Below are 19,370 nucleotides of genomic sequence, written 5' to 3'. Positions count from 1 at the left end.
GAATCTTCTCAAGATACCAGCATTTGGGCTTTATAACATTTGGCTGATTCTTTCTCCTCCTATATACCTAAATATAGGTACTGAATTTGGTATTGAATATAGGTATTGAATTGAATAAAGTTGAATTTAAACTTTTGAGAACGATTCTTACATTCAACTCATTCTTCTGATGTTTCAGTGTGTTATCTAGACAACTATCCACGTGAAGATTGATATATACCCCATACATAAAAACTAAACACATAGGGCACCTGGGTGGCACCTGGGTGGCTCTGTCGGTTAAGCATCTACCTTCAGCTCAGATCATGATCCAGAGTCTGGGGATCGATCCCCGTATCAGGCTCCCTGCTCAGTGGGAGTCTACTTCTCCCTCTGCCCTGTCCCTTGCTTGTACTCTCTCTCTTTCACTCTCCCTCTCTCAGTTCAATAAGTAGAATCTTAAAATAAAAAAAGAACTAAATATAAACTTTCATTTAGTATAGGATCAATTTTCATATGAAATTATATGGTAATTATTTGCCATGGAATGATTGTATTTTTATATGCCATGTATTTACCGTGTAAGCCACTTAGGTTTTAGTATAGCCCCTTTACCTCAATTCCTTTAAGTCTTCTGAATTTATTGTCAGCAAGAATTTTTAAAATGTGCCAATGTTACCGTTTTGATTTACATTTGTAAAGTGTTTTAATTAAAGGCACACCACACGTTCCCTTATTCCTCCAGTCCTATCTCATTTCCGTGTTCACATGCCGGAGAATCAGCTATGCGAAAAGTCACAAAAACAATGCAGCTTACCTCGTTAACTTCCACTATCTCCCACTGACATGCTCTTGGGAAGTATTGTAAATTCCATTTTGGGTAACTAATTAATTTTATTGTATTGTGTACTTTAGGGTTAGATGATTAGAAGTTACGTACTGTAAAAACTAATGGTTAGTTTCCAGCCCATCATTTGCTAATTTTAGTCTCTTGGTGAGATGGTACAAGATCCATACAGCTGAACTTGAAAACTTAGCAGTCACTCAACATTTCATCTTTTTTCTACTCCAGTTGCCTCCATTTTGCTTTTTCTTCTTAAAAGACTTTGCTTCAGAATAGAGAACTCTTTCTAAAATATGTAGCATTTATTGCCCTATCCACCATTAAATTAAAACCTGAGAGGCAATCCATGCCTAGTATATTCCCCAAAGATTGTACGGTGAAGTCTTCATTGATCTGAGATGATCAGATCATGTTGATGGAGTGTGTGTGTGTGTGTGTGTGTGTTTTAATGTAACTGTCGTCTATTTTAACAGCTGCATTTACTATAAAGAGAGTCTGTTAAGTGGGTGTCCTTGGTGGTCCTGTTCTTAGCCGAATATATACAGCAGACTCTCAGCAAAAGAAATCCAGAGCACATAAAACAGCTGAAAATACCAATTTTACACAAACTAATTGGATCAGGTTCTACATTTTTAAATATATAATTTATTTCAACTTAGTTCTCGTACTGTATAGTCCTGTAGAACTCAAGTTGATATCAACTACTTTGTTTCCAATTTCCCTGCTGTGTTTTATACTAAAGGACAATTAAATATTTTTTGTACTAAATCATACATACAGACTTTGATGAATAGGAGTTCCAAGGCCACTAAATTGAGAGAATTTTTTAATCTAGTATGTACAGTTGTAATACTGTCAGAGATTTTGTAGAGATAAAGCATGTACTATATTAATATCAATATCCTAATGGTCCTTGGTGGGAACATTAGTTGGGCCCCTTTACCTGTAATGTAATTGTTTTAAGTAGTTGATTATTTTCTGTGAAACTCTTATTGTGTCAGTAGCTATCTCACCAAAATGTGAGTCATCTGTACATTTCATGATGGCGTTCCTCAGAAAATGAGGTAATTAATTATAAAAAAAACTGAACAAATTTTATGAAATCCAGTAGATACTTTTCTTAAAACTGTTTTTGAACCAAGTCATCCTCAGAGCAGTGATGGAAAGTGCTAGAAAAAGTTGTAAACCTTCCATCATATGATTTTTCTTTTCATAAAATCACCCAATTACTTAATTGAAAGTTGTTTAATATCTCATGTGGTTTAGATTGAGCATTATGTTTTCTTTGAAAATAATTTAGTTTATAATGCCATGTTCTCCGTGAATTCAAATCATGCACTGCATGCTTTTAAATGACTTGATGTCTTTGCAGATCTAATTTTGGTGTATTTGTATCTCAAATAATTCGCCAACTCAATATTTTGGCTTAGCAATCCAAGTCAAATTGTGGTCCAAGTAGCAGGCACTCACATCGAATGTACAGAGACTTGACAAGCAATTAGCAATGAATATTTAAAGTCTTCATTACCCTTGCATGAGGAATGCAGATGGCATTTAGGGAGATGGCAACCAGAGGGCACTACTGTGAATTATGTTTCTATCGGTTGGTCACCTGACTATTGGAAGACTTTCTCTGGGCCCCATGCCACTCCTGTACTTCTACTGTCTGGCTAAAAGTAAAGGCATTCCAAATGTTGTAAGACAGGTTGCTTTCATGAAATGTCTTTGCACGTTTTATGACTCGGGAAGATTGTCTCCAAGGATCCCGGCACATACCCCTGAGGCACACCAAACCCAAATGCCAAGGCTTTATAGGGGATTCTAAGAATCAGAGTTCCTTCAAAAACCCTGCTGAACATTTGCTTCAGTTAGCTCAACATAATTATGGTACTGAATGTGCAAAGGTGAATAAATCAGCGTTCTGTCCCTCCCAGAAGCTAATGTATTATATATGGCTCAAGAAAAATAAAAGATGTCTTTGAATAATTACAATTTCCAGATTGAGCTCTCATTATAAATTTCTTTTTTTAAGGAAAAAACAACACTGGAGAGTCTGACTCAGCAACTGGCAGTTAAACAGAACGAAGAAGGAAAATTTAGCCATGCCATGATGGATTTCAATATGAGTGGAGATTCTGATGGTTTGTGAAAATTGTTCATGTCTATTCCAATAATGTGCAGATGTGTCTATTTGTCCCAGTTAAAATGACTAAAAAGTATGTAAGACAGCCACATTATACCTGGTGGTTACAAGGAGAGCTCACATGTACTGAGCAGTTCCCATGTGCCAAGTAATCTGCTGAGGGCTTTGCATAAATCCTCTCATTCATCTCTAGCACATCCTATGAGAGAAATACTGTTACAAATAAAGAGCTGGGCCCCTGGGAATTTTGAGCCATTTTTCTCCAAGATAACAGTGCTATTGAGTACCAGAGGCAGGTCTTGGATTCAAGATGGCATGATTCTGAAGCAAATACTCCCAGTCACTGCCAAACTTATCTCTCACTTCCCTATTTCTTGTACCCAAAGCAAACTGTTCAGAAACTTGTGTCTGTAAGCTCATTTTCCAGTTTTCATGTGTCAAACTCGGACCAGAATACAAGACTAAGTGGATATTTTCAGGAGACACACACATATGTGTGTGTGTCTGTATATTTGCATTTTGGAACCCTTCACTTTTATACTGTTTATTAGTCAGTCAGGTGTCCTCCCTCCCCTTTATAACCCAGCTGGAACACCAGCTGCACAATCTCATGCTTTCTTCACATGCCTGGAGACTTCTGTTGTCTGCATCATCTCTGAACATTCTAAACATCCCCAGTGACAATTAGCTAAATTGACACGCTAATTTTAATAGCACAGCAAAGAGAGATAAAGAAGAAAGTACTATTCCCCTTATCCTGAGCCATAGCTGGGAACGTCCCTCCAGTGTCAGGTGCCATATATGCATCTTGAGAGCACAGTCCTCAAATTTGTTACTATGGTAGAGAAAGTCTGCTGCATATAGATAAGACCACACTGAAGCAGACCATTAGGAAGCATACTTTAGGACAGAGGAGATGGCCTTGAGTTCCCCTATATATATAACTGTCTACTCGGTGCCGTGGCCCAATTCTACTTTTTTTTTTTTTTAAAGATTTTATTTATTTGACAGAGAGAGAGAGAAATGAGAAATAGGCAGAGAGAGAGGCAGAAGCAGGCTCCCTGCTGAGCAAAGAGCCAGATGCAGGACTCGATCCGAGGACCCTGAGATCATGACCCGAGACGAAGGCAGAGGCTTAATCCACTGAGCCACACAGGCGCCCCAGCCCAATTCTACTTTTAAGTGCAGTTCTACACTAGTCTTGAGACTAGCCAAACTTGAGGGTGTAGCCAGATAATATTATCAAAACTGAATTATATTCAGTTGACTATCCAACCAAAGTCAGTGTTTTCCTGGCCTGTTGGAGCCAAACATTTCCTTCTCTTTTCTACCTCCCTTGGCTAAGATAAACGTGGCCTAAGTACATATAAAGAGCTTGTTTAGCTTTGATGAAGTTGCATAATGTTTATTTTATTCCTTATGTTGTTGTAAGGTGTAAGAACAAGAAAAAGCAGATGTGCAAATGATCATTTGCTAGTTACAAACCCATTTCAGAAAGATGTTGCCATGTATTAGCACTCATTTTTGTCAATAAAAAGACAATTACTGGTAATAACACATTTCATAAGTTTTAAGTTGTATTGGCATGATAAAATATGCCCATAGTAATCAGCATTAAAACATCACAATTTTGTGGCTGTTATTTGTTAAATTCAGTCATGCTTGTATGCAAAATATTTTCCAATCTTCATCAGACCAAAGATCATAGTATGAGTAAGAAATAATGAGAAACTCCACCACCAGGTATACTGTGTTTTTGTTGGCTGCTCTAGAGGTCTTCAAGTCTGGGTAATTTTGGCTGATTAGTATTCCTTCTAATTGAGAAAAGAGAGGAAGAGGAGTATGAAGAAAGAAAAAAAAATGTTTTTATTAAAGATACAAGCTCTAGAATTACCCAAATTATTTAAAAATTTTGTATGTTACCAAAATACATCTCTTCCATGTTTTCTAACGATAACCCTAGAAAACTTGGTATCACCATTGTGTGGATACTTCTGCCTCTCCTGATTTTCTTTGCCTAAGCCTGAGTATCTCAGAAGATGTTTAATCTGGTGAAATTACTCTACAAAGTTATGTGAGGCCTAGAGGAGTGACAGCAGCTTCCAAGGGTTCTGCTGTGGCTCTTGGTTATGGTTTTTTTTTTTTTTTTTTTTTTTTTTTTAAGATTTTATTTATCTCTTTGACAGAGAGAGATCACAAGTAGGCAGAGAGGCAGGCAGAGAGAGAGAGAGGGGAAAGCAGGCTCCCTGCCGAGCAGAGAGCCCGATGCGGGGCTCGATCCCAGGACCCCGAGATCATGACCTGAGCCGAAGGCAGAGGCTTAACCCACTGAGCCACCCAGGCGCCCCTCTTGGTTATGTTTTTATCACCATGAGTCCTGCTGACTGGAAAGGAACTTTCAGTGGGTCTCTTTGGGTAACTTTAGACATGAGGGAGAAATTCAGGGGAATAATTATATTATTTGTTTCACCTTAAATAGTGGCTGTGGACTTTTAAAGAAACCATAGTAGTATAACTGTTTGTTTATTTTCCCCCTACAATTTTCAGAGCTCTTCTGGGGATCAGGCCATCATTAGTGCATCAGCATAGTTCATGTATTTATTAGCACAAAATTGCAAGGAAAAGCCAAACACATTACGGAAGAATTTCCATATTGTATTTTAACTTCAAATTTTTACTTAGCTGCATTTTTATTTAGATTACTTCAAAAAGGGGAAAAGGGCATAGCTACTGTGTGTTCTGAAATCTTTAGGTAGCAGAGACATATCCTCACTGGCGGTCATCCATTGTGCCAAAGAGAACAGTGTTTCGCAATTTTGTGAGCTTCTCTAACTGTTTAATATTTCCATGGTACCAGCATGCCTATTGGTATGCCCCAACTATTCTCTTTCCAATTTGCATCAAAGCTTACACATTCAAATTTCTTGTGTCCTCTTGAAAGAAAATGGTGAAATAGTCCATAGTCCATCCAAAAAAAAGGAAAAAAACATATTAGAAATGGATTAAAAATGTAGATACGATGATTGCCACCACAGGGCTTATCACAAAGACTTCATGAACAAGCATCTGTCTCAAGAACTGGAAGTACTATTATCAGATGTATTTTTTATATTCATATTTCGATAGACTAGAATAGATATTTCACTAGACAAATATTCAGTAGCCATAGAAAGAATAGAATTACCAAAAGTCTTAACACTCACGTGAAGCAATGTTCCCTATTTTTAGGAAGTGCTGGAGTCTCAGAATCAAGAATTTACAGAGAATCCAGAGGCCGTGGTAGCAATGAACCCCACATAAAACGTCCAATGAACGCCTTCATGGTGTGGGCTAAAGATGAACGAAGGAAAATCCTTCAAGCCTTTCCCGACATGCACAACTCCAACATCAGCAAGATATTGGGTAAGAAACGTATTAATGGTTATGAGACGCATGGAATAAATGTACAGCTCTGTTTCCTGCAGTTGTTGAAAGGTACTGGCTTTGGAGGCGGGGGTGATCTGTTTATCTAAATAAGCACCATTAATTGAGGCTTTCCTTCTGATGACGAAGCATTTCATGTCCGTGGAGAAAGGTGCTCAGTTTTTATAGCTTGCTTAGTCCTGTGTCTCCATACTAATTGCTGCAGTATTTTCTCTTCTTTAAGATCTAGAGATATTTTGTAGCAAGACTAAGAAAAAAGTTCCTTTCCTCTGAGCCACTTGACAATGAGGTTGACTGTATTTGTTCTTTCCCTTTGAGCTACAGAATTCTTCATGTGGTAGGGCTGGAGAATACATATAGGTGAGGTTTGTTCCGGTACTATAACTGAAAACCAGTTAAGACTGTCAGGACACAAGAAGATGAGGCATTTGGTGCAATTTTTAATGTATACTTTTTGTAGCCTTCAGCAGATTTTCAGCATCTTTTAAAAAGGGATTTTTTCCTGCTATTGCAGCTTTCAGCTTAACAGATACAGTACACATTTGCCTTACGTACACAGACGCTGAAAGCATGCAGAAGAGATGGTGAGAGGTAAGGTAATGATTATAAAGAGACCAACTATAGACCAGTTGAAGTCCCAGAAAAAGGAAGGGAAGATTCCATTTCTTTTGCACTGTTCACTTGACATCATCACCACCTTCTTCATCTTCAGATAGTGTGGTGGCTAGCTACCAGATAATCTAAGCACATTTTAGATTATTTATTCCCTGACTTCTAAGAGCTAAAGAACAAGAAAAGAATAGGAACACCTAACTGAATTTGGGCTTCAACAAATAAGTAACGCAACAAAACAGAAACCATTAACCACTTGAACTTATGTTTCAGTTTTCATCTAAAATGATTTTGAGATCTTTAAATGAATGTTATGTCATGTTATGTATGTGAAGCTTAGAAAATGTGAATATTTATGGATAAAGGAAAGGCATATTTTTTACATCTCTACCATCTCTGATCTGTTTTTCCTTTTTTATGACCAAATTTTACCTTCCATATGAACTTTTCCATTTTTTTTTCAAAGATTTTATTTATTTGACAGAGATCACAAGTAGGCAGAGAGGCAGGAAGAGAGAGGGGGGGTGGGAAGCAGGCTCCCTGCTGAGCAAAGAGCCTGTTGCGGGGCTCAATCCCAGGACCCTGGGATCATGACCTGAGCCAAAGGCAGAGGCTTTAACCCACTGAGCCACCCAGGTGCCCCAAAGTGTCCCAATTTTTAAATAGATATCATACCTGTTCCATTTGGAAAAACTCTAGAAAAGAATAAAATACTTTATGTAAACATATTCCATATCCTAATGTATCAGTTATCGCAAAATTAGAAATCCCAAAGTGTTAAAATTTGAAAAAACAGACTAAATATGGATTGTTTAAACTGTCTATATCATTCAATTCCTGTGTCTGAATACTGGAAAAATGATAGTCACTGATTAAAACTTTATCCTAAGTGTAAGAGAAATATCAGTTTCGATAATGTGAAATACTTTAGGAAATGCAGCATAAGATTTTATGGGAAGACATGACCAGCTACAAGCATTTTTTTTCTGGTTTGAAGGAAAGAATATTAGAATGACCATATGATTATATTATAATGGGTGACATGAAAAAGAGTGCTGTCTGATTTTAGACTTTTCAAGAGAATTGTGTTCATTAAAGATATAGCAGGAAGAAAAGAAAAACACTGAGGTGTTTGGGACCTCAATATTTGGTCATAGCTTCAAATAAATAAGTGATCTTCAGATATCCAGAAGATCATTCGAACTGGCCCATTTCATATAAAAGTACAAAGAGAGCTTGATGTTTTCCTCTTTACTGATTGTTTTGGATAACAGCCTCCGACAGCATGCCGCTAATTCATTCTGCTTAAAACAGGCGCTTGAGCTGGGTTGACATTTTACATAGTCTCTGGGGATCCTAGTTGACATTTTAAAGGGCTTCTAAGCATTTTATAATACCCTAAAATCTGGTTTTAATAAGCCATTCTGCTGAAATTGTTAACATAAGGAATCACCTTTTACTGTTTGGCGCTAGATCAGGGGATGGGGGACATCTTTTTCTGATTAGATATACAGTAGTTGGAGTAAAATGTGCAAATTCATTACAGACCCCATGGAGATGACAATGCTGCTCAGCTCAAACTCTTCATTTTTATTGTATTGGCAGATTTAGAAAGGAAAAGAGGACTCTCAAGACTGGTGGTGCTTTCTTTTCTTTTTTTTTTTTCCTTCTTATTTTGAACATCAGATTTTTAAATCTAATCATCCTCTTTGTTATCAGGGGGAATACCCAAATGTCCTTCTGCATTTTCCATTGTAAAAGCCCAGTCTTTTGAAAAATGCAGGGAACATACTCCCTGCACGTGGTCCAGGGTAAGCAACCAGCCTCACCCAGATCAGGTAGATGTTTTCGTCTTCTCCTGAGAGACCTAAATTGCTCGTATAGTGCGTCTCAGGGTTCACATCGTAGCTATATACAGTGGATGCTGTACCTGCAAAGCCATTAAAACCCAAACCAAACTTGTTATTTATTTTTCTCTATTCAACAGTTCTTATTAAAAAATGAAAACTATATTTGCCACCAAACCGAAACACTGCCTCCACTGTCATAAAACGGAATAGTTAGCCATTTTGCCAAGTACACGCAGTGCTTAGGCTACCTTAATTCTTTAAAAAGACTTATAACTATGATATGGCCATCTTTTAAAATGTAATTTAGGATTCAATGATATTTCCAAGGAAATTGTATTATCAAGTATCTAAACATTCTGTGATTCCCGTTCATGTGGATTTAGAAGTCAACTTGTCGGGGCACCTGGGTGGCTCAGTGGGTTAGAGCCTCTGCCTTCGGCTCAGGTCATGATCCCAGGGTCCTGGGATGGAGCACCACATCGGGCTCTCTGCTCAGTGGGGAGCCTGCTTCCTCCTCTCTCTCTGCCTGCCTCTCTGACTACTTTGTAATCTCTATCAAATAAATAAATAAAATCTTTAAAAAAAAAAAAGAAGTCAACTTGTCAGAGAATTTACACTCTTTTATTGTGTATGTCATCTTTATGTTAATATATCTTTCATTTATCATATAATGTCTATATGTGTATATATATCACCTTTCCCTCTGCATTTCAGCTAGATCGACTTTAAGTTCCTCCAATTCCTCTTCCCACTTGACCATTCTGTTCTTCCTCCTTCCTCCCTTTCTGATTCCTATAGGAGTCATTTCCACAGCAAAGCCTTCCTGACCTACAAAAGATTGATCCCAACTCTTTATCATGGTCACATAGCTTCCTGTACATTCCACAATTGTAATTAAAATAAATTTTTTAATTAGCTGCTTAATAGATTTCTTCTCCACTGGAATATGAGCCTCAAGAAGATAAGGAACATAATGATTCATCACTGCATATTCAGTAATTAATACAATAGGATGCACATAGTAGGAAATCTAAAAAGGGTTATTATATTCTGAGGCAGGTTACTATGAGGTATAAACATTCCTTTTCCTAAGAGAAATACATGCTTTTCAAGCTTATAGAACATTCAGACTTAGAGAAGAACACTTAGCAATTCCTCTTCTAATTGAGAATGCTAGTTTCTTTGTTCTCTCTAGTGATAAAGATACGGAATTTTAAAGTCAACAATCATAGGTCCGTTTTTCAATGTATTTATGTAATTCTTAAGTAAATTATTTCCGGTATGCTCACTTTTGCACTCCCTGATCTGAAGTTTAGAGCCCTGTTATACATACTTGGAAGAAACTTCCCAAAAAGAATTGATCTAGTTCAATAGTATTATAGCTTTATCTGTGTTTATATTTGCCCTGAGAATAACATAACAGTTTCCAGTACCTCTAGAGAATATTGTTGGGCAATATAGCGTTTGAGATCATACCTACAAATTATTGGACATGGCTATTTAAAGACAAGTTTCAGAAAGGAATAAAAAAACAACCTCTATTTTTTAGGGGCGCCTGGGTGGCTCAGTGGGTTAAGCCGCTGCCTTCGGCTCAGGTCATGATCCCAGGTCCTGGGTTCGAGCCCCACATCGGGCTTTCTGCTCAGCAGGGAGCCTGCTTCCTCCTCTCTCTCTGCCTGCCTCTCTGCCTACTTGTGATTTCTCTCTGTCAAATAAATAAATAAAAATCTTTAAAAAAAAAACAAAAAACAACCTCTATTTTTTGAGCTATAACCTGGATTTCTGTAGTAAATAGAATAAAATCATATTGACTGTCTAGATTGGGAAAAAAATATGTTTATAAATTTTTGTAACACCTATGTGGATAGACCCACTCAGGCAACATCTGTTCCAATAGGAAAGAATTCTAAGGGAAGAGTATCATCCCTGTTACTGTATTCCTTTAATACATGTAACAGCCCATATTGAGGAATTGTCTGCATTTGTAGGGAAGAACTGTTCATCAGTGAGTTATTTGCATTTGAGATACAGAATTGTGGTTGAGTAAGGAATTCATTCAAAAGCCTTAAGATCTTGCTTTGATGACCTTGCAAGGCAGGTAAAGCTTCTGTACCAGAACCTATTTAATAGGGAACTCCCAATTCTGGTTATTTTGGTCTTTGTACATTTGGGTAAAGTTGAGCTGATTACTTGCTGATAAACACACTTCATCTGCAAATAGAATCTCCTCACATGCTTAATAAAAAGTAAACATTATTACCACTACTTATTTTACTACTACACACAGCCACAGTAATAGAACCAAAGCTTTAAATCACATTTATATTGAGAATTAGCATAACTATTTTTAATTAAGCTGCACGCTGTGTGTGTGTGTGTGTGTGTGTGATCCTAGTTGAAGCCAAACCAAAATCAAAAGTGAAAAGAAGGGGAAAACCAATTTGGATTACCAATTGGATTAATATTATTAATGCATACGATTCTTCAAGAAATGACATCTCTTTATATTATTGAAAGTTGATTTATTAAGAGAAAAATCTTACCCCATATATATTTATTCTGGCAGTTCTAACCTCTGCTAGATCATAGCAGGTGGGTATAGGTATCTAAAAACATACATTGTAGCATGTTCAGGTTCAATTACATCCAACCTGAGTTTGAGTCACAGGTTGCAATTTAATAGTCTTGTGACCTTCGATAAGTTACTTCATCTATTTGAATTTTAATTTTCTCATCTATGGAAATAGGTAAAAATGCTAATACTACCTTACAGGATCCCAGTGAAAGGTAAAAATGGACAACAGTGCGTGTTTATTAATATAATTTTTTGTAGTTAAAGTTTTAGTGAAATGAATTTTTAAATGCAATCATTCATGAAAGCATACTTGCAAATTTTGAGGAGAATTATATGTAGCATATGTGAGAAACCCTTGTAGTAAGTAACGTATCCCCCACCTAAAAATGCTCAGCACCAAGATAACTAGCCACAGATTGAAAATGTATAAGTTTTTGCATAAATTTTCAGTTCACAGTTGAATTATATCATGGTCCAATGTGGAAACAAAAGGTATATTCTTTAAATTGTCTGTGAGCTTTTAAATATATAATGTACATGGTTGGCTCAGTTGTTAATTCCAGCCAGAAAAAAAAAAAAAAAAAAAAAAACAGGATCGTCCCACCTTTGTATCTTTGGGTACACAGTTTCCTTAAGGACACAGTCAGCAACACCTCTGTCCTGTGGGATCTCACCTCATGAGTCACCCTTTGCTAATCAAACACGTTTTTATGTGTTTCTGAGTTTGGGCCCCGCATTTTTACTGTAGATTTCCTTGTTCTCAGAGCTATCTTTTTAGGAACCTCCGCAGCTGCGCCAGTTGGAATCCTAACCTTCTTTTCCTCGCAGGATCTCGCTGGAAAGCTATGACGAACCTAGAGAAACAGCCATATTACGAGGAGCAAGCCCGTCTCAGCAAGCAGCACCTGGAGAAGTACCCCGACTACAAATACAAGCCGCGGCCCAAGCGCACCTGCCTCGTGGACGGCAAGAAGCTACGCATTGGCGAGTACAAGGCGATCATGCGGAACAGGCGGCAGGAGATGCGGCAGTACTTCAATGTCGGGTACGGGCCTCGCCGTCGCGTCTGCACGGGGAACGCTCCTTGTTCCACTTAATGGGGTGTGAGACATTCTTATTCTGCTGCGAGGCAGCCTTCTGAAAAAGAGCCTGAACTCCGTGTATTTTCGGGGACTAGACTGTCCCCCCACCTGTACCTCCATATGGAGGGACTCCAAGGGCCTAGGACCCTGGCTCTCCCAGGAGCTTTCCTAACAACCGGCTTGAGGATAAACTATCTGAAAGTAAGCCTTTTGAAGTGCGTTGTTAAAAACTGGGAAGCATCATCAGTTCCTCGCCTCATTGGCGTTCATTACTTCCAAGGCGTCACAGGGACAAGTTCGACACCATTCTTGTTGGAGAGAATACATCATAAAAATGGTTTCAAAAGAAACACTTGCTTTGGAATGTAGAGGGGTTTCTGGGCTGTCAAGGCACACGTGTGGCCTTTGTAGATCAGGCAAAGTGGAGATTCTATTTAGGGCACGACACGGTTGTGAACGGGAAAGCTCGCTTCTGAATCAAGAATGGAGCTCCCAGGAGGAGGTCTTACCTGCTTCCTCTGGCGAGGCTGGGTGCGGTGTCCTGTGACGCTGCCGGCAACTTCATTGCTTCTGCAGAATTTTCTCAGAAAGCAGGGAAAGGAGGTATCTCCTATTTGGAACAGAAGTTATTAAGATCCCAAGGGCTTCTTAGAATAATAAATACTGTTCTGAAAATGGTCAGAGGATACTTCAAAAAAAAAAATTTTTTTTTTTTTTTTTAAAGTCTGCCCTCCCTATCTTCCTCCCTGGAAAGAGTCTGTGGGCTCTTTGCTTTATATGCCAATGCATGACTCTCCTCAAAGCTGAGTACAAAACCCGACACGGATGAAATAGTAGACATATGAATGAACAAACGAACGAATGAATGAATGGAGCCTAAATGAACATCATCTATTAATCCCTTCCCAGTAGGACCAGCTACATAATTTGTGGAGCCCAGTGCAAAATGAAAATGTAGGGTTTCTGTTAAAGAGTTAAGTTCTGCTGCTGCAGTCTTGAAATTCTTTAACCCAAGCATAAGGTCTTTCTAAGCCCAGGGCCTTGCTCAGCTGCAGAGCTGTATGCCCTGCTTCCCATCCCCCCAACTATTACAGGGACCAGGTGGGTAATAAGTTACTGTTCAGTTCTGGTGAGTTCTGAGCAATAACGTTTTATTTTGAGAACTCTAATATTTTAGGGTTTTTTCCCCATTAAAATTGCATTATCTGTAGCTTAATTATTTCTGAAAACACTGTTGTAGTGAAGGGGACATGAACTTGGGGTCAAGTTCTGCTGCTTAATCTTTCTGCACCTCAGGTTTGGTTTTGTTTTGTTTTTTTATAAAATAAGATAGTAATAAAACAGTTATTTTAAGAGTCAAATAGGTAACACATGTAAGTGCCTTGTGATCTGCCAAGCTGTAGACAAGAGGTAAGGTATTGACATCACAGGAGGATGCAGTTTTTTGAATGTTGGGCAATAGGATGAGAATCACGGTTTTAGAATTGGGCAAGCTGAGCAGATTCGTTATAGAGTAAAGTGTGCCTCTGAGTATCCCTCACCCACAGTCTTTTTTTGGGACTTCCTTTCTGCAGGCAACAAGCACAGATCCCCATCGCCACCGCTGGTGTTGTGTACCCTGGAGCCATCGCCATGGCGGGAATGCCCTCCCCTCACCTGCCCTCAGAGCACTCAAGCGTGTCCAGCAGCCCAGAGCCCGGGATGCCTGTTATCCAGAGCACTTATGGCGTGAAAGGAGAGGAGCCACATATCAAAGAAGAGATACAGGCCGAGGACATCAACGGAGAAATTTATGATGAGTTCGATGAGGAAGAGGATGACCCGGATGTAGATTATGGGAGTGACAGTGAAAACCATATTGCAGGACAAGCCAACTGATAAGGGTCAAAAGATTGTTGTGACCTTAGGACTTAAAGAAGCCCTAGCTGGTTCATCCTTACCAGTGGCCAAGCACATTAACTTTCTCATACACTGACTGTTACTTTAACTGTTAGTCTTAAATAGTTGGGACATCAGCTGACTAATAGACCTCAGCCTCAAAAGGCTTGGAAAGGAAAAAAAAAAAAACAACAAGCAAACAACAATATCAACAACAAGAGATTGAAATAAGCTATGGGTAAAATAATGCCAGTAATTCAGCTGCTACATCCAAGCACTGAAGTCTTACCCGTCAACTTTTTTTTTTTTTAATAAACTTTATGGCTGTTTGTTCTACAATGTTCTAGAAATTCTCACTCAGGTACACAGTGCCAACAAGTGGCTTGTGAATGTGTTTTGTTGTTTTGTGCTACAATTTTTAAAAAAATAAGTTTTGTTTTGTTTTTTGGGGTTTCTGGGTTTTTTCCTTTTCTTTTTCTTTCTTTTCCTTTTTTTTTTTTTTTTTTTGTAATGCACCTGACAGAAAAAAAGAAAGATGAATTTCTCTTTACTTCTCTCCACCTTCTCCATCTCTATACTTTAAAGATGGAAGTCTGTGCATGGGGGGGAAGAGGGAAAAAGAGCCTGTTTTTAACTTCCTTGCTATCCACCACAAAATAAGCAATTATTTTCTTTAGAGGACTTTCTTTATCTATTGCACACCACACTACATCTTTGAGCAAGTGCCAAATTTGTACTGAAGTGTTGACCCAGTTCCTTTTTTTTTCCTTTCCTTTTTCCTGTTCCTTCTTAAGTTAGGACAGTGTTATATCTTAGACAATCCCTTTAAAAACCTGAAATACCAGCAGCTGGTGAGATTTGACTTTTTTTTTTTCTTAAATGGAAACTGTAGGTGCTGTTCTCAGGTGAAAAGAGAGAGAGAGAGAGACATAAGAAATTTAGAGAAAAAAAATATTTTCTGATCTTGGATTTTTGTGTGTATGTATGTGTGTGATTATGGTACTAATAGGAATAACATTGAACCATTGTGAGTTAAACCCACATCTGGGGATGAAATCCCACATCCTCCTAAGTGACTGGTCTGGAAGCAACCTTGACCTTGACTTTGCACTTCAAATGACAACCAAGATAGGGCTCAGAAATTATATTTTTAAATTTCTAATACGATTATTATTGGATGGATCAGGTGGCCCTGTGTAATCGAGGTGTGCATGTATAACATGGAAGCTACTAGCAAACTGTTCCCAGATGTCCCTTCTTCCTGGTCAGTTGGTTCCACTAATGTTTGCAACTTAATGATTTCTGTTTGTTTTTCCTATTGATAACACTGAGCAAAGCAATTCTTGTTTTCCTTGACTGTATTTGGCCGTTTTCCAGAAACACAGAATTAGCTTATTTCTTTAACATTCCATCCTTTCCTGATCAGGAAATGGAACTGATAATTTTGTAAGGTATTTTTCATCTCTCCATGAAATGAGGCGGAGGCCATTTCCCAATTTTGGGCCATGTGCATCCCATCCCATAAAAACCAGGATTTGATTAAAAGTCATAGCAGCCTGACAGAAACAGAGCCTGGCTGAACCCAATGATCCTCGCCACCACTTTCCCTCGCCATAAGACGAATCCACGGAAGTCCAGTTTTTGGTTCCAGCCGAGTATGTGCGTAGAGCAACAACTGATGGTGACAGAACTGCCTAGGGAGTTACAGGGCTTGTACAAATAAATGTAAAATCACTTCCAGTCCATTGCCATTATTTGTGCTGAAGCATCAGACAGTTCAGTACTCCAGCTGGGAGCTTGGATGTGCTATGGTTTTCACTCCAGTCCTCATTTTCCTATCGCACCCCTCAAACCTGACCCAAAAGTTTGATTTTTACTCATAAATAAGAAAAACAAATCCTTTTTATTTTTCTCTCTCTCAAAAGACTTGCTCTGGGGTTTTGCTTGGAGGAGCTGATCATACCCTGCATGTCAGAGATTTTGTTTTGTTTTTCTGTTTGTTTTTGATGACTGTATTTTCATTTGAACTGCCTCTTTTTGCTAGTGTTGTAATGATGATGATGATAAAATAATAATAATAATAATAGTAATAATAATAATAATGGTCAGCTGTTCCCAGATTAGTAAGTTATGTATAATTTATTTCTCCCTCTCTATTTTATTCTCCTCTGATTTGGAAGTGCAGCCAATAAGCTGTTAGATATTTAAAACAAATTTCCATCTTCCAACTCATATATATATATATATTTATACACACACACACACACACACACACACGTTCACCCACACAATTTTACTTCTCCTTCAGTAAGTTTTCTCCTTTTTAAAAATTTGGCCCCAACAATGTCAAGTTCTGGTGTTTCATACAAAGGAGTGAATAGGAGGGTCGTGTTCAATCTTAATTAACTTATGCTCTCATCACTCATTTAGTTATTTAATTGCCACAGTCATCTAGAGCCAATTTTTTTTTTGTTTTTATTTGTTGTTTTTAAGCACTCTGGATAAGGAAAAAAAATAGACACTCGTTTTATATTGGTATTATGTACAATGTGAAAACAGATTTTTAAAAATTTGTTCTTCGTCTTTGTTAACAAATTCTTTCTGACTTATGTGGGTTCACCTCTCACGTTTGCTGGATACTTATTTTACACCACATTATAAAGATGCTTTGTTTTCATTTCATGACTTTGGGCTACAAGAATACTTTGTTTTAGCTCCAGGTAGAGGCCACTGAGGGCAATCACGGCTGAAACCAATTCTAACGCACTTAGCAGTGAATTGACAAAACACTTCTGTTTGGTCTTTTTTTGTTTGTTCTTTATTTTGTTTTATTTGAAGGGGAAAACGAAATTGTTAATGGTGACCTTTAACTGCTGAAATTCAGAAGTTAATTTTATTTAGTTAGGTTGATGTCAGAGAGGCTGCACCGTGCATGGACGGAAACGGGAAGTCCAGAGCCCCGAGTTCTGTTCTCTTGTGTCCTGACATAGAATTCACTGGGTATTAATTTCTTTGCCTTAGTTTTCCCCAAAAGAAAACAGACAAACAAAAATTATATTGATGTTTGAAGCGCTTTCAAGTCATTTGATAAAAGGTGCTATGAATAGCAACTTATTGTGTTAACACGTTGCCTTTTTGGCATTTGATTGGTTTATCATTTTTGTAAAGGATCCTAAAACCTTGTATTCTTTCTCTGTGCCCCATGATGATCAAAAAAGCGAAGGTAGAGGAAATCAGAGTAAGATCAGTCTGAAATGAAGATAACATTTCCCTCCTCTATCCTTTCCTACCTCTCATTCACAAATCCCCGCTCCATTCTTTCTCTTTCTCCCTTTCTCTCTCTCACGTGCACGCAAACATACACACACATACACGCACACAGGCACACACTCATCCCAGTACTGAGGAATAATCTTGCCTGAACTCTCATTTTATTGCTATTATAATAAATTCCTCCAAAAATAGCCATGTTTTAATATGAATCTAAGAGAACATCACTGGAGAAAATAGGTTAAAGTTGCTCATTTACAAATTACTAATAATTTGGCTGGTTACTGCAATTGGATAAAAGACAAAACTGTTCTTCAGTACATTTATACCTAAATTAGTTAAGTCAATTTGTAACATTTGGCATCTGCATTTAAAAGTTAACCATGTATAAAATCCCTCCCAAAGAACATAATTATTATTGAAACCAAATCCTCTCATAAGGAATGAATATAAGAGAGTTTTCTTTGATGATGAAATTATTTCATAGATTTGATTTTGGAGTAGACTTTTACCTTAATTCATTTAAAGACAATTATCTTTAACTATTTTGTGGTCCCAATTTCAGATATTTTCTTAATCCAGAAGTAGTTACTGTTCCCAGAGAAAATCTCTTTTATCACATTTAAAACTTCAAAAAATAATTTTCATTCATTCTAATGGGTAAATTATTGAATTGTAATAAACAACTGTATATTTACAAACAGGTTTATAAACTATTTGTCTATCAAGTTAATAGTAAAATAAAAATTATGAGGTCTGCAAGGAAAATTATGAAGCCCACTTAAAGTGGTTCAGATATCTCTTCTAGGGCATAAGTTTTTGTTTAGACAGGCTTTTACAGTATTTAATTTTAAAGTTTCCTATAACTTTCAGTTTCCCAAGTTGAAGATGATGTTGTGTTAAGTTTTCTACTGATTGATTCCTGTCCTTCCCAGTGTTTCTGTCACTGGTTCACTAAAACAGTATTTATACAGCTCCACTGGCTCTAAAGCTCTTAGTCCTTCTAACATTTTGGATTTTACAAGTAAAAATGGGAAAAAAGTAGAAAAGAGACAATCAAATGCCTGGAGCTTAAAACAAAGTATGTGCAACCTACCATCTCACTTGAAATTTAATAAAATAAATAATTATGTAAATATAACATAGAGTTATAGATTTATATTTTGTTCATAACACATAGTGTAATATAAGTTGTATATTTTCATGTTTTTGGTTTTATGTTACCATTCATGCCACAATAAAAATAAAACAGGAGTTTATGTACTCTTAAAAAAAAAAGATGTGGGTTGCCACCAACCTGTTTTTTTTGTTTGTTTTTTGGTTTTTTTGTTTTTGCATTCTCTTTTTTTCAGTATTACTGCCATGCAAGGCACCAATAAAAACAGCAAATGTGTTCTTTACCTATTATACTGTGTTTCTTTTCACAATTCTTGTTGTGAAGGTATAATCTTTAGTTTTCTTATGGAAAAAGCAAAAGTACAGAAAATAATTTAGTTTTCAATATAAATAACCCCAGTCCCTGAAGTGGACTTTGAACCACAAGGGGCTAAGGATTTAATTCTTAGCAGTGGACATTGCAAGAAGGACCACCAGACCTCATGATAACTAATCACAGCATACAGGGATCTAGCTTCACTATAATGTCAAAAGATATCGCTCTCATATGTAATTGAGTCTAATACTCTTGAAATCCTACAGCCCGAAGCACTTTTAA

The 19,370-nt window shown here is 37.4% G+C and overlaps 1 protein-coding gene across 1 annotated transcript in view; it reads left to right on the top strand.

Annotated features, from left to right (window-relative positions):
• The window catches only part of SOX5 (SRY-box transcription factor 5), a 981,725-nt gene extending 962,669 nt beyond the window's left edge, over positions 1-19,056 (top strand). The window contains 4 exon segments of the mRNA XM_047740105.1: positions 2,856-2,964; positions 6,195-6,368; positions 12,255-12,471; positions 14,083-19,056. Of these exon segments, the coding sequence (XP_047596061.1) occupies positions 2,856-2,964; positions 6,195-6,368; positions 12,255-12,471; positions 14,083-14,386 (804 nt within the window). The 3' untranslated portion in view covers positions 14,387-19,056.
• The last annotated feature ends 314 nt before the right edge of the window (positions 19,057-19,370 follow it).

The sequence above is a fragment of the Lutra lutra genome, chromosome 8, assembly GCF_902655055.1.
Source record: "Lutra lutra chromosome 8, mLutLut1.2, whole genome shotgun sequence".
Taxonomy (NCBI): Eukaryota; Metazoa; Chordata; class Mammalia; order Carnivora; family Mustelidae; genus Lutra; species Lutra lutra.
This window is presented reverse-complemented; position numbering and strand designations above follow the sequence as displayed.